The 14,937-nt window shown below is 37.0% G+C and overlaps 1 protein-coding gene across 3 annotated transcripts in view; it reads left to right on the top strand.

The window, feature by feature from the left end:
• The window catches only part of NCOA3 (nuclear receptor coactivator 3), a 109,755-nt gene that overhangs the window by 66,417 nt on the left and 28,401 nt on the right, over positions 1–14,937 (top strand). For all 3 annotated transcript variants that reach the window (XM_070420781.1, XM_070420779.1, XM_070420780.1), the window contains 3 exons: positions 4,820–4,924; positions 5,756–5,928; positions 6,402–6,502. In XM_070420781.1, coding sequence (XP_070276882.1) covers positions 4,839–4,924; positions 5,756–5,928; positions 6,402–6,502 — 360 coding nt within the window. In that variant the 5' untranslated portion in view covers positions 4,820–4,838. The remainder of the gene's footprint in view (positions 1–4,819; positions 4,925–5,755; positions 5,929–6,401; positions 6,503–14,937) is intronic.

Here is a 14,937-nt window from a genome sequence, read left to right as displayed (position 1 = left end):
ACTAAGGAATTACCCAACTATTTAGTATGCTGTCAGGAGAGGGTAATATGATTTAGATGGAATTGGCTTGTTTAACTCCCTCTGCACAATGTATATTTGTGAACCTCAACTCTGTTGCTTATGTAGAGCTTGAAAAGTCTCTTGGCAACAAGCTTCCAGTTGCATCCAACACCTTCCTTGGCTAATTGGCATGCCCAGTTCTGGTACTAGAGCCTCTGAGGAGTTTGTGTTTGAGTTTGACTTCATCAAATTTAAAATGGAGCAAAAATGTGAAGGGCCTTTGGGATTGGCCTGTTGATTGAGAATGAAAAGGCAAACATAGAAAGAGAGAAGAGGGAATGAAACCTTGTGGATAAAATGACTCTTAATTTACATTCGGATGCTTTTCAACTCAACTTACATATTAAAAATAGTATATTTTATTTGGTTGCTCTCTGGTAGCTCCTTTCCATATTTGCTGGCATTATAAATAAAGATAGAGGAAAAGAATGACCAGGTCCTGAGATTATAGTGTTTTCTGGCACATGTCTGCACCAAGGTTGTTTATTGTAGACACCATTTATACAGTTTTTTTTTAAAAAATGGTAAGCTGGTAGGTTTCCTATCATCTGTGTTCCCATGTACTTTATTATAGTGTGTTCATTTGAACACTTACAAAATTATTTTGTAATTGTTTAAATATTTTCCACTTCTGCTAGCCTGAGGTCTAGCAGTGTGTGGTGTCAATTCATTTCTATTTCCTGGACCTAAAATGGTTTTGGGCATGTGTTTGAGCTGAAATGGAATTAAATTGAAAAATGGATTGCATTAGGTAGTTTATACTTTATCCCACCAAACATAACAGGTTATCAGCAACAGAACAAAAAGATATTGCCAGTTAGTTTTTTACCTGGAACTTTCCCCCTCTTTTCCTTCCTCCTTGTTTCTTTTCAGCTCTTATTCTCTTTACCAGGGTGGAATTAAAGCGTAAAGGTAGGCGATAATCACTGGAAGAGGACGCTTTCATAGTGGTTCCATGTGTGTGGACTTGTCTCTTCCCCTACTTCTCCTTGTCCCCCCGGAAATACATGGGTTATATGTTGTTCAGTTCTTCCCTCCATGGTACTGGTGCTCTTGGAGCTGCACAACTGATTGAAATAAAAAACCTTTGATATTTTAGAAAATAAAATCTTGTAGGATTAAGCCTTTAGATGAACTAGTGGTGACTACATACTGAAGTGTCTTGAGTAAGCATGCCAATTTGTAACTTGAGTTTTGAGTAGTGCCTTTATATACGAATGTCTCATAAATTTTTTCCAACAGCAATTTTTTCTGCTAATTGACTTGAGCAATATCTGTTTTTACATAGTGCTTCAAGATGTTTTCAAGAAGTCAACTCTACAGTTGTTTGAAAATTTCCTTAAGTTACAGTGAGTCTCAGGAGACACCCAGAAACACTCCCTAAATTAGCATATTAATCATAACCTTGCATAACTCAGGCGAACAAGCCTGACTAATAAACTCAGTTACTGGTGGGGATAGTCAGAGAGTTCTCGGCCCCAGCATTTAATCTTATAAAATGCAAGAATAAAAATACTTAAGACTATTTTAGGGTGCAGTTTGTGATTTTCTGATTGCAAGTTTTTTTCTTGCTGTGGGAGCCACTGACTATTTGTCTCAAGTGGAAATAAGAGTCATGGTTAATATTAGACTACGTCAAAGGACAATTTATCTGGTGACTTGTAGAGTAATGATTAGTTTTTAGGGGCTGGAGGGGAGTAGCAACATTTAGTACCTGTTGAACTTGAGCAGTTCCTTGCCTCTGTCCCCAATACTGCATGCCCTTAACCCTGGATGTAATAATTTCTCAGTATTCTTACTTATGGGCTGAGAAATTTTCTGGCTAACTGGTGGGAGATAGTGTGATTCAACAGTATAAAAGGTTTATTTTTTTGGTGGTGGTGATGGGGGTGAGATAAAATGCCCAAGAAACATTTGATACATATTTTGTTGGTTATAAAGTTTGAAGCAGTTGCAGTCTCAGTTCTGTCATCCAGTATCTGTGTGCGATCTAGTGAAAAGTTATGTAGCTGTTCCCTTATCTATAAAATGGGATTGATAATATATACCTTGGAGAGTTGCTGTGAGAAATTACATAGAATATGTGATATGCTCAGCACTGTAGCAACGAAAGTTGTTCCCTTCCTTTTTCCTTATTAATTTAGAAAAAGTAAAATATTTTCGTTGGTCTGTATGCCAATTGAAATTTACTTGGTAACCTATCTCCTCCCCATTTTGGCATGGTATGGCTTTTCTTAGGCCCCCACAGAATAACTTTTTGCTTGCCTAGTGACATTAGCTTTGTTGATTAATATCTTTTCCTCTTGGACAGGGAGTAAGTGCTTCCTGTATCCTTGTCCATTTGGCTAGTTTGTTGTACACAATCAAGATGTTCCCTCCTGTCTTAACCTCAAATAACCAAAAGGAAAGCTAGTTAGTGCTGCTAAGCCATATATAACAATTTCATGGCTTTTGAGCTGAATGACAAGTGTAATTCTTTGCTGCTTTTTAGCCAGAATTAAAGTTTAGGAATGTTCATTTTCTAGCAGTTTGTTTTATTCTGTTCATTTCTAAGCTTAAACATGTTCCATAGTTTGATTACTATGTATGGAAGGACATACAGTATTTATATGAGAAATTCTGTTCAGTTGCTATAAGATTCTTGCTCATTTTAAATCTGATTTATCATGGATATACTTCTGACTTTTTCCAAATAATATAGACATAGGTAAAATTAAATTTTGATAGCATTGAAAGTTATTGTAAATGGCTACTATTCTCTACTTGAGGTAATTGCACAGAATATCTTGCCTAACTGTATAGTTGGCCCTCTGTACCTGTGGGTTTGCATCCAACATAATTTTTGTCTGTGGTTGGGAATCTGTGGATGCTGACTGACTATATGCATTTTTCTATGCTATTTTATATAAGGGACTTGAACATCCATGGATTTTGGTGTCCAAGGGGGTTCTGGAATCAATTCCTATGGATACTGAGGGATGACTGTAAACTTATAGTGTGTATTGTCATATTAATATATTTAAGTAGTATAGCATAGATTAACTCTTTAGTAGAAACATTTCATACAAGAAAAATAATTGCAAAAAAGGCTCAAAGATCTACACGGTTGAGTTCATATTGAATACACTTTGGGCCTTTAGATTCTGATTCAATGAAAAGTCCACTGTAGCCATTTTCTGTACTGCACTGTCCGGGGCTTGAAAGGCTCCTGTGATTGGATTGTATTCTGAGTATGCTTTAAAATCATAGCATTAAGCAACTTTTAATCAAAGCTATTTTCAGTTCTTTTTTGTTCCTTTATTGTAACTTAATGTTGTGAGGGGAAAAAACCCACCAAGTTTTTAAAACATCTTAGCTTTTCAGCCTTTTTATTTTTCTACCAAAATTATAGGGAGAATGAATTTTGTTGATATTTGTTTCGTACTTAGAGCATCTGTTAACACAATGGTGTAATCTAGAACTCCTGATTAATGATCAGGTAATTTTGATTTTTAAAAAGCTACACATTTTAAATCTGGTCAGCATCTTGTGTGAAATTTTACATTTTCATTTAATCTCCCTTCTTGGTAGTATTGTGCCACCTAGCGGAAATTTATGTCCTTTAATGTATGTCTCAGAATGTAGATAGACTACAAGATGCATTTTAACATGTTCAGAAAAAATAGTTTGGAATGTTTGGTTGACTTGGAATTCTTTAGAACAATGATTACTTTCCTAAACAAGAGTTTAGGGCAAAAAATTCTTAGTAAGTTAAGGTTTAGTAGATGTCTTAAAATTAGGAGCTCCCCAGTTAAAATCTGTTTCTTTTTTCCACAAGAAATGCCCTACATTTATTTTCTTTATTAGTGAAACTTTAATCAGAGCATATTATATTTCCATCAGTTAACATAAAAATAATTTTGCTTTGTAGATCTTATAAAAATCTATCTCCCCTTCCCCTTTGAGTTTAATTATTGTGCACCTAAGCAGAATGAAGTGGAATTTACATGTTACTAGTATTTATACAATCTAGGTTTATTTTGAAGTAACAGGAGTAAAACACATTGGATGATAAATATTAATGAAATAATCTAAAGAAAAAAATGTGCTACCTTGAAGACAGCTTGATATAATTTAGGCTTTTATCATTGGAACATTTCTTACCAAATGATAAGCTCTTATTTGTGCTTACTTGGAAATAAATAAAATTCAGGATTTTATCATTTGAAGAATTGGTGGTCTCTTTGTCTTGTTATTAAGTATGAAGAAGATGCCTAATTCCTTGTTAGGTGTTGAGTGTACACATTTTTGGTAGCTCTTGAGAAGCATTTCTTTCTTGGGGCTGGGCGTTTTGTGTAATCAGACTGGAATATGAACTGTGAGGTTGTCTTCCGCGTACTCGTTGATATGCTATAAAGAATCTCAAGCCCTGGCCCATGTTGCTCAGCTGGTTGGTCGTCGTCTCATGCACCTAAAGGTTGTCAGTTTGATTCTTGGTCAGAGCACATACCTGGGTTGTGGGCTCAATCCCCGGTAGGGAGCATGCAGGAGGCAGCTGATTGATGTTGCACTCTCACATCAATGTTTTTTTCTCTCCCTCTCCTTTCCCCTCTCTCTAAAAATCAATTTAAAAAAAATCTTAAAAAAAGAATATTGAGAATTATCTAACTAGTTAGAGGAAGTAGTTCTGAATTACATGATGTGCAGTCATTCAGGCGTATAGTATCTTTATAGAGTCATGGATATTTTATAACGTTTTTATCTTATTACTCTTTCTTAGTTGCTGATGTATATTCACGATGAGTGGATTAGGAGAAAACTCCTTGGATCCACTGGTCCCTGATTCACGAAAGCGCAAATTGCCATGTGATACCCCAGGACAAGGGTAGGCAATTTATTTTCTGATGCTTCACCAAGATTTCCCCCCCTACTCTTATTTATTTATTTTTTTAGTTTAAAGATAACATTTCAACTTTTTGTTGTTTACATTCTCTGGTTAGATATTTTTGTTTTTTGTCTTTGCTTTAATATTGTTATTTTGCTTTATAGTAAGTAGAGTGGTACAGTGATGAGATGGACATCTTTATGATGTAATAGAGGCTTTATCGCTGATTCAGATAGAAGCGAGAATATTATACTAACAGGGTGATACTGTAAGAAGCATTTCTCAGCGGAAGAGGTAGGAGTTAGGAACAGATAACTGAGATTATTATAAAGAAGAATTTTAAATATTTTTTAAGAACATGTTATTAGTTGATATTTTGGCATTTATAAGGCTTCATCATTTGTTTCCTGAATGTAGTTAGAAGTTTAAAAAATAGAAATAAAATGCTGCATTTTATGCAGTGATACTCTGTAGCCTTTTAAGTATTTACCAAGGTCAGCATCATTTGAGTTTTAATATGATAGTTGCAAATAAAAACAATCTACAATTTATGAAACCTCGTTATTAATACTTATCCCCAATCTTCAGATTGATGAAACTGAGATTAATTCTGCCCAAGGCTACTGGGCTAACAAAAAGGTAGATTTGAATTTAGGTTTACATGAATTTATGCTATGTTGTACCACTTCTCAACACAATGTTTTGATAGTTTTATTGGCTGAATTTAGTTTATTTACATATGAAGGTAATGGTGTTGTGTAGGGACTGATTCTGCTCATAGCTCTTTTGTGATAGGTATATTCATGTCTCCCCTTCACCCCCTCTTCTTAGTCTTACCTGCAGTGGTGAAAAGTGGAGACGGGAGCAGGAGAGTAAATACATTGAAGAATTGGCTGAACTGATATCTGCTAATCTTAGTGATATTGACAATTTCAACGTCAAACCAGATAAATGTGCAATTTTGAAGGAAACAGTAAGACAGATACGCCAAATAAAAGAGCAAGGTAATACAAAGTAAGAAAAACACTCAAGTCTTTTAGAAGGAACTTGTTAATTGTTTACATTTGTCTTTTTGTTTCCTTGTTGCTTAGGTGGGGGCTGCTAATAATTGAGGCTAGCCTCTGTGGGAATGGATAAATGAGTTGACCAGTTTTACTCTTTAGGACTATTAACAGAGAATTGGAAGAAGGCCAGTGTTGCTCTCTCTGTTAAATGTTAGTTCTTTTTCAGGAAGCCATGGGATAGTAGTACATTTAGTAATGAAAGAAAATTTAGGATATCTTTATCTTCTACCCTCCTAGGTAACTCTGAAGTTTAATTTTAACATGTAAAAATTATAGTATCATTTTCATATCAGGAAATACTGTGTATGTGCATATGCACGTGTGTGTCTCTTTGTTCTGGGGACTATTTGAAGGTGGATTTAATCTATCACTAGTATATGTGCTTTTTGTAGTAATGTTTTCTGTCTTTTTAGGAAAAGCTATTTCCAATGACGATGATGTTCAGAAAGCTGATGTATCTTCTACAGGACAGGGGGTTATTGATAAAGACTCCTTAGGACCACTTTTACTTCAGGCAAGTATATGGCTTTAGCTATCCAGTAAGCTGTTTTTATTTTTAAAAAACTGTTGAAATTTTGGTTAGGTAATGAGAACAGAAAGACATTTCTTTTTATGAGACAGAACTTAGTATTTTGAATATGATGGAAAAATGCTCTTGTATTTACAATATATAACTCAGAAGGCCTGCAGGGGAAGAGGAGCATCTCCTTATAAAAATGTAGTTGCAAACTGAGAAAGTAAACAAAAATATAAAAAAGCAAGAGAGGAAAGGTAATGCTTAATTTCAAAGTTAATATTAGGGCGTATTTTACCTCAGACTCTTTTGTGCATTTTTGCATGATTGATCATATGCCATACTATAATTTTATATTCTTAAGGAAGTTTTTTTTTTCTAATTTAAAAATTTCAATTACATTTTACATTCTATTATTTTGTATTAGTTTCAGGTATACAGCATAGTGGTTAGACAATATACTTTATAAAGTGTTCCCCTTAATATTACTAGTACCCACCTGGTACCATATAGTTATTACAATATTAATGACTGTATTTCCTGTGCTGTACTTACATCCCTATGACTGTTTTATAACTACCAATCTGTACTTCTCAATTCCTTCATCCAGTCTCCAAAATGCCTTCCCTTCTGGCAGGAATTTTTAAGGTTTAATGTGTATTTTCTAAGTAGTTGTCTTAAATAGATATGATTAACTTAGACCATTTACATAATGTTTCTCTTACTTGAAGTCAGGGCCTGAAGCCCTTCATAAAATTCACTTGTCAAAGTTTTTGTTTCATCTAGTTTGCTCCTCTCCTTTTAGTTGATTAGTACATTTCTTTGTAAATTCTCGTAAAGGAATAGAGTAGTTCTTGTAGCCTGACTTGGTATCAGATGGACAAATGGGAAGCACTAAGGATGATTTCTTTTCATTTTTAAAAGCTTTGAAGATGTAATTCTTTAAAAATTAGATTAGACATTAATTCAGACTTTATGTTGACATATACATTTTTTTCCTTCAAATTATCTTTTTATTTTTTTACTAGAGGCCTGGTGCATGGATTAGTGCACCGGTGGGGTCCCTCGGCCTGGCCTGCGCCCTCTCGCAATCCAGGACCCCTCGGGGGATGTTGGACTGCCGTTTTCGGCTCAATCCCTGCATTCCAGGCCGAGGGACCCCACCAGTGCACAAATCCATGCACCGGGCTTCTAGTATGCATATAAGATCTTTGGTTAATCTCTTCCTGCCCTCCCCTCTCCCCCTTCCCTCTGAGATTCATCAGTCTGTTCTATATTTCTATGCCTGTGAATTGAGCGTCTGCCCCCTGGTGGTCAGTGAGCATCATAGCTACCGGTTGAGTGGTCGAATGGTTGCTTAGGCATATATATATAAAACCCTGGAACTATTGTTTTTTTTTTTTTTTTTTTTTTTATTTTCCTCTTAAAGTATTACAAAGGGTATTACATAAGTATCCTTTTTCCCCCCCCCCCCCGCCCTTGACAAACCACTACCCTCCCTTACCCCCCAGTGTCTTATGTCCATTAGTTATGCTTATATGCATGCATACAAGTCCTTCGGTTGATCTCTTACTCCCCTCCCTCCTGCCCCCCAACTCTCTCTGGCCTTCCCACTGCAGTTTGACAATCAGTTTGAGGCAGCTCTGCCTCTGTATCTATTATTGTTCAAAAGTTTGTAATGGTCTTTATTATCCATGAATGAGTGAGATCATGTGGTATTTTTCCTTCATTGACTGGCTTGTTTCACTTAGCATAATGCTCTCCAGTTCCATCCATGATGTTGCAAATGGTAGGAGTTCCTTCTTTTTAACAGCAGCATAGTATTCCATCGTGTAGATGTACCACAGTTTTCTAATCCATTCATCTACTGATGGGCACTTAGGCTGTTTCCAGATCTTAGCTATGGTGAATTGTGCTGCTATGAACATCTGGGTGCATATATCCTTTCTGATAGGTGTTTCTGGTTTCTTGGGATATATTCCTAGTAGTGGGATCACAGGGTCAAATGGGAGTTCCATTTCCAATTTTTTGAGGAACCTCCATACTGCCTTCCATAGTGGCTGCACCAGTCTGCATTCCCACCAGCAGTGCACAAGTGTTCCTTTTTCTCCACATCCTCTCCAGCACTTGTCGTTTGTTGATTTGTTGATGATGGCCATTCTGACAGGTGTGAGATGGTACCTCATTGTTGTTTTGATTTGCATCTCTCGGATGATTAGTGACTTTGAGCATGTTTTCATATGTCTCTTGGCTTTCTGAATGTCCTCTTTTGAAAGGTGTCTATTTAGATCCTTTGCCCATTTTTTGATTGGATTGTTTATCTTCTTTTTGTTAAGTTGTAAGAGTTCCCTATAAATTTTGGAGATTAAGCCCTTATCCGATATGACGTTGGCAAATATGTTTTCCCACGAGGTGGGTTTTCTTGTTGTTTTGTTGATGGTTTCTTTTGCTGTGCAGAAGCTTTTTATTTTGATGTAGTCCCATTTGTTCAGTTTCTCTTTAGTTTCACCTGCCCTAGGAGCTGTATCAGTGAAGAAATTGTTTTGGCATATGTCTGAGATTTTGTTGCCTTTGTATTCTTCTAGAATTTTTATGGTTTCCTGTCGTACATTTAAGTCCTTTATCCATTTTGAGTTTATTCATGTGTATGGTGTAAGTTGGTGGTCTAGTTTCATTTTCTTGCATATGTCTGTCCAATTTTCCCAACACCATTTATTGAAGAGACTATCTTGGCTCCATTGTATGTTCATGCCTCCTTTGTCAAAAATTAATTGAGCATATTGGTTCGGGCTAATTTCTGGACTCTCTATTCTATTCCACTGATCTATATGTCTGTTCTTGTGCCAGTACCAGGCAGTTTTGAGAACAGTGGCTTTGTAATACAGCTTGATATCTGGCATTGAGATCCCACCTACTTTGTTCTTTCTCAGGATCGTTGCAGCTATTCGGGGTCTTTTTTTATTCCAGATGAATTTTTGGAGAGTTCGTTCTAGATCTTTGAAGAAGGCCATTGGTATTTTAATGGGAAGTGCGTTGAATGTATAGATTGCTTTGGGTAGTATGGACATTTTAATGATGTTGATTCTACCAATCCAAGAACATGGTATGTTCTTCCATCTGTTTATGTCTTCCTCTATCTCTTTTTTCAACGTCCTGTAGTTTTCTGAGTAGAGGTCTTTAACCTCTTTAGTTAAGTTTATTCCTAGGTATCTTAATTTTTTTGGTGCGATGGTAAATGGGATTGTTTTTCTGATCTCCCTTTCTGAAAGTTCACTGTTGGTGTATAGAAATGCCTCAGATTTCTTGGGGTTAATTTTGTATCCTGCTACATTGCCAAATTCATGTATTAAGTCTAGTAGCTTTTGGATGGAGTCTCTAGGGTTTTGTATGTATAATATCATGTCATCTGCAAATAAGGACAGTTTTACTTCCTCTTTTCCAATTTGGATGCCTTTTATTCCTTCTTCTTGCCTAATTGCAATGGCTAATACTTCCAGTACTATGTTGAACAGGAGTGGTGAGAGTGGGCATCCCTGTCTTGTTCCTGTTCTTAGGGGAAATGGTGTTAGTTTTTGTCCATTGAGTATGATGTTGGCAGTGGGCCTGTCATATATGGCTTTTATTATGTTGAGGTATGATCCTTCTATTCCCACCTTTCTGAGAGTTTTTATCAAAAATGGGTGTTGGATTTTGTCGAATGCTTTTTCTGCATCAATTGATATGACCATGTGGTTTTTTTCTTTCAATTTGTTTATGTGATGTATCACATTTATTGATTTACGGATGTTGTACCATCCTTGCATCTCTGGGATGAATCCTACTTGGTCATGGTGTATGATCCTTCTGATGTACTGCTGGATCCGATTTGCTAAGATTTTGTTGAGGATTTTGGCATCTATGTTCATGAGGGATATTGGCCTGTAATTCTCTTTCATTGTGATGTCTTTACCTGGTTTTGGTATTAGGGTGATGCTGGCTTCATAGAATGAGCTTGGAAGCGTTCCTTCCTCTTGAATTTTTTGTAGTAGTCTGAGGAGGGTAGGTTTTAGTTCTTCCTTGAATGTTTGGTAGAACTCCCCTGTGAAGCCGTCTGGCCCTGGGCTTTTGTTTGCTGGAAGCTTTCTGATGACTGCTTCAATTTCTTCCATAGTTATTGGCCTATTGAGGTTTTTAGATTCTTCCTGATTGAGTTTTGGAATGTTGTATTTTTCTAGGAATTTGTCCATTTCCTCCAGGTTGTCCAATTTGTTGGAGTAGAGTTGCTCGTAGTATTGTTTAACAATCATTTGTATTTCTGTGGGGTCTGTTGTTATTTCGCCTCTATCATTTCTGATTTGGTTTATTTGGGACCTCTCTCTTTGCTTCTTGGTGAGCCTGGCTAGGGGTTTGTCAATCTTGTTTATCCTTTCAAAGAACCAGCTCTTGGTTTCATTGATTTTCTGTATTGTTTTTTTGGTCTCTATTTCATTGATTTCTGCTCTAATCTTTATTATCTCCTTCCTTCTGCTCACTCTGGGGTGTTCTTGTTGCTCTCTTTCTAATTCTTTGAGTTGTAGAGTTAGATGATTGACTACCATTTTTTCTTGTTTTTTGAGATAGGCCTGTAGAGCTATAAACTTCCCTCTCAGGACTGCTTTCATTGTGTCCCAGAGGTTTTGGATTGTTGTGTTTTCATTGTCATTAGTGTCCAGGATGTTTTTAATTTCTTCTTTGATGTCATCGGTAACCCAATCAATATTTAATAACATGCTATTCAGCTTCCAAGTGTTTGAGTATTTTGGGTTGTTTTTATTGTAGTTTATTTCTAACATTATGCCATCGTGGTCTGTGAAGAAGCTTTTTATGATTTCAATCTTCTTGAATTTGTGGAGACTTTGCTTGTGACCCAATATGTGGTCTATTTTTGAATATGTCCCATGAGCACCTGAGAGGAATGTATATTCCGCAGCTGTGGGGTGAAGTGTTCTGAAGATGTCAATTAAGTCCATCTGATCTAGTGAGTCATTTAGGATTGCTGTTTCTTTGCTGAGTTTTTGTCTAGCGGATTTATCCAGTGATGTCAGTGGTGTATTAAAGTCCCCTACTATGATTGTATTGTTGTCGATCTCTCCCCTGATATCTTCCAGAAGTTTTCTTATGTATGTGGGTGCTCCTGCATTGGGTGCATATATGTTTACCAGGGTTATATCTTCTTGTTGTATTGATCCCTTTAGTATTATGAAGTGGCCTTCCTTATCTCTGGTTATGGCCTTCACTTTGAGATGTACTTTGTCAGATATAAGTATTGCTACCCCAGCTTTCTTTTCCTTTCCATTTGCGTGAAAGATATTTTTCCATCCCTTCACTTTCAGTCTGTGTGAGTCCCTTCTAATGAGGTGGGTCTCTTGTAGACAGCAGATGTATGGGTCATGTTTTTTTATCCATTCAGCCACTCGATGTCTTTTGGTTGGAGCATTTAGTCCATTTACATTTAAAGTTATTATTGAAAGGTATTTGTTTGTAGCCATTTCTTTTTGTGTGTGTGTGTGTGGCTGTTTTCTTTCTGAGCTTGATATTTCTTCTTTTTACACCAGTCCCTTTAGCATTTCTTGCATGGCTGGCTTGGTGGTGATAAACTCCCTTAGCCCTTTTTTGTCTGTGAAGCTTCTTATTTCCCCTTCAATTTTGAATGATAGCCTTGCTGGATAGAGTATTCTTGGATTCAGTCCTTTGCTTTGCATCACTTTGTAGATTTCCGTCCATTCTTTTCTGGCCTGATGTGTTTCTGTTGAGAAATCATTTGATAATCTAATGGGAGATCCCTTGTATGTTACTTTCCGTCTCTCTCTTGCAGCCTGTAAGATTCTCTCTTTATCCTGAACATTTGCCATGGTAATTATGATGTGTCTTGGTGTGGGTCTTTTCGGGTTCACCTTGTTTGGGACTCTCTGGGCTTGTGTGACTTTTTTCTTCCCCACCTCAGGGAAGTTTTCTGATATTATTTCTTCGAATAGGTTTTCTAATCCATGTTCATCTTTCTGTTGTTCTGGCACCCCTATTATTCGTATGTTGTTTCGTTTCATGTTGTCCCAAAGCTCCCTTAGGCTCTCCTCCTGTCTTTTAATTTTTTTCTCCATTTGCCGTACAGTTTGAGTGTGTTTTGCTTCCTTGTCTTCTAATTCACTAATTCGGTCCTCCGCTTCTCCCAGTCTACTGTTGATACTTTCAATGGAGTTTTTTATTGAAGCTATGTCACTCTTCATTTCTTCTTGGGACTTACTTAAGTTGTTGATTTTTTCATCTGTTTCTTCTAGCTTCTTGCATAAGTAGTTGAGTTTTTCATCTGTTTCTTCTTGCTTCTTGAACATGTGGTGCATGTACTCTAGGAACCTTATTCTGAATTCTTTTTCCGTCATGTTGCATATCTCTGTCTCACTTAGCTGCTTTTCTGGCGAGTCCTCCTTTTCTTTCCTTTGGGGGTTTCTTTGCCTACCCATGTTTGATCTCGCTGACATATGTAGGTGTTGAGGTGTTCAGTGGCTGCTCCCTGGGTGGCAGGGGCTCCTTGGGTTGTGGTTGCTGCTCAGACGGTTGCGGTAGCAGCTGCTTTCCAGTTGGCAGCAGCTCCTCTGGTGGGTGTTGTTCACAGCTGTGTTGGCTCTTCTGGCTGGTGGGGGGAGGCTTCACGTACAGTTGCTGTTCCACAGACAGAGGGTGTGGTGATCAGGAGGCTGTGGTGATCAGGAAGCTGCGGTGATCAGGGGGCTGCTGTTGCTTGGATCTGCTGCGTTGATTTAAAGGCACAAAATACAACAGAGCAAGGCACAACGTACCAGGCACTGAACACAAGTATATTCACAATATTAATAACTCCAAATAAAGGTGACCACCCGAATTAAGAGAATTAGGGGATAAGGGAGAAAGAAGAGAAGAAGATAAAAGAGAGAACAGAAAAGAAAAATAAGAAAAAAACAAACAAAAAAGGAGTGCAAAAATAGAATTGGGAAAAAAGAGGGGGGAAAAAAAGAGAGCGAAAAAAGAGAATGAAGTAGAAGTGGGGAAGAGACTCCCCGTATGAGGAGCAAACTCCAATAGAACTGCCACTAATCTCAACAAATTCCAGCAACAGATCCCTGGAGATGAATGCAAACTACAAACCACCAATAATATCCAGAGGGGTAAGGGAAAACAGAAGCACAAAAATAGCTGGGGTGGGGTGGGGGAGGGAAGGGAAAAACCAGCAGAAAAAAAAAAAGAAAAAGAAAAAGAAAAAGAAAAACAACCTCACAACCAGTCCTAAAAAAGAAGAAAAAACACAAAACAAAACAAAGAAACAAATTAAAAAAAAAAAAAAAAAAAAAAAAAAAAAAAAAAAAAAGCCCAATATATTCAACAATCAAGAAAACAATAGAAAGATAAGAGAGAAAAAAAAATGGTTGGAAAGTGAAGAAGGATAAAGAATAGGTGTATAAGGATTTAGAGCAGTAGATTGGAAATAGGATATATAAGTAGGGTGGAATTAGACAGGGGGTAAAAAGAGGGAATTGGGAAAGTCTGGAGCAGGAATAGGGTAAGAGAAACAGGACACCAAAAGGGGAAAAGTAAGGAAGAGGGTTTTAGCAAAGAGGTGGAATTGAGATAGGGAAAATTAATGCTAAAGGAACGATGAAAATAGAATGGAGAACACTAATCCCAAAAGAAAATAAAGAGAAAATAAAATGGCACTTTAAAAAATGGTAAAATGGTAGGAGTAATAATACTGGTTAAAAATAAAAATGTGGTAATTGAAAGGGTAAAATCAGGTGATGGAAAAAGAAGAAAAAGAGAAAAAAAAATTGGTTTCTTAGTAAAAAGGTGAAAAAATTAAAAAGAAAAAGAAAAAGAAAAAATTTGCAGTAGTGATGGTCTTTCGGTTCTTCTACTCTTCAGCCTGGTTCGCCTTGGTCCTGCCAGGTATTTAGGAGAGTGTTGCCTGCATTACACTGTTCCTCCGTGTTGTAAATCACAGTCCTGATTTTAAAGCAGGCCGTATTTGTGATCCAGTCTGCCTTAATTTGTATTCCCCTAAGAGTCAGTTTGTGGCTCAACCTCTGGGTGGCAGTGTTTTTGGGTTGGCCTCTGAGGCTATACAGCTTCTCTATCCTTTTTTAATCCTTACCCTGCTCTGTGTTCTGGAACTATTGTTAATAGAAATGGTGGCTGATAGTAGTTTTTTGTTTTTTTTTTTTTCAAATTCTACTCAGTACCAAGGCCTGTGTCTTAATCTGCTAGGCTGCCATAATAAAATACTACAGATTAGGTGGATTAAATAGTAGAAATTTATTTCTTACAACTTTGGAGGCTGGAAATTCAAGATCAGGGTCAGTAGGCTTGGTTTCTTCTGAGACCTCTCTCCTTGGCTTGTGTAGATGGCTGCCTTCTAACTGTGCCCTCACATGGCCTTCTCTCTCTGTGTG

The sequence above is a fragment of the Myotis yumanensis genome, unplaced genomic scaffold, assembly GCF_028538775.1.
Source record: "Myotis yumanensis isolate MYYU_CA2020_CCGP unplaced genomic scaffold, mMyoYum1.0.hap1 SCAF_7, whole genome shotgun sequence".
Lineage (NCBI taxonomy): Eukaryota > Metazoa > Chordata > Mammalia > Chiroptera > Vespertilionidae > Myotis > Myotis yumanensis.
The sequence above is the reverse complement of the archived record's forward strand: the minus strand, read 5'-3'. Positions and strand labels throughout refer to the sequence as shown.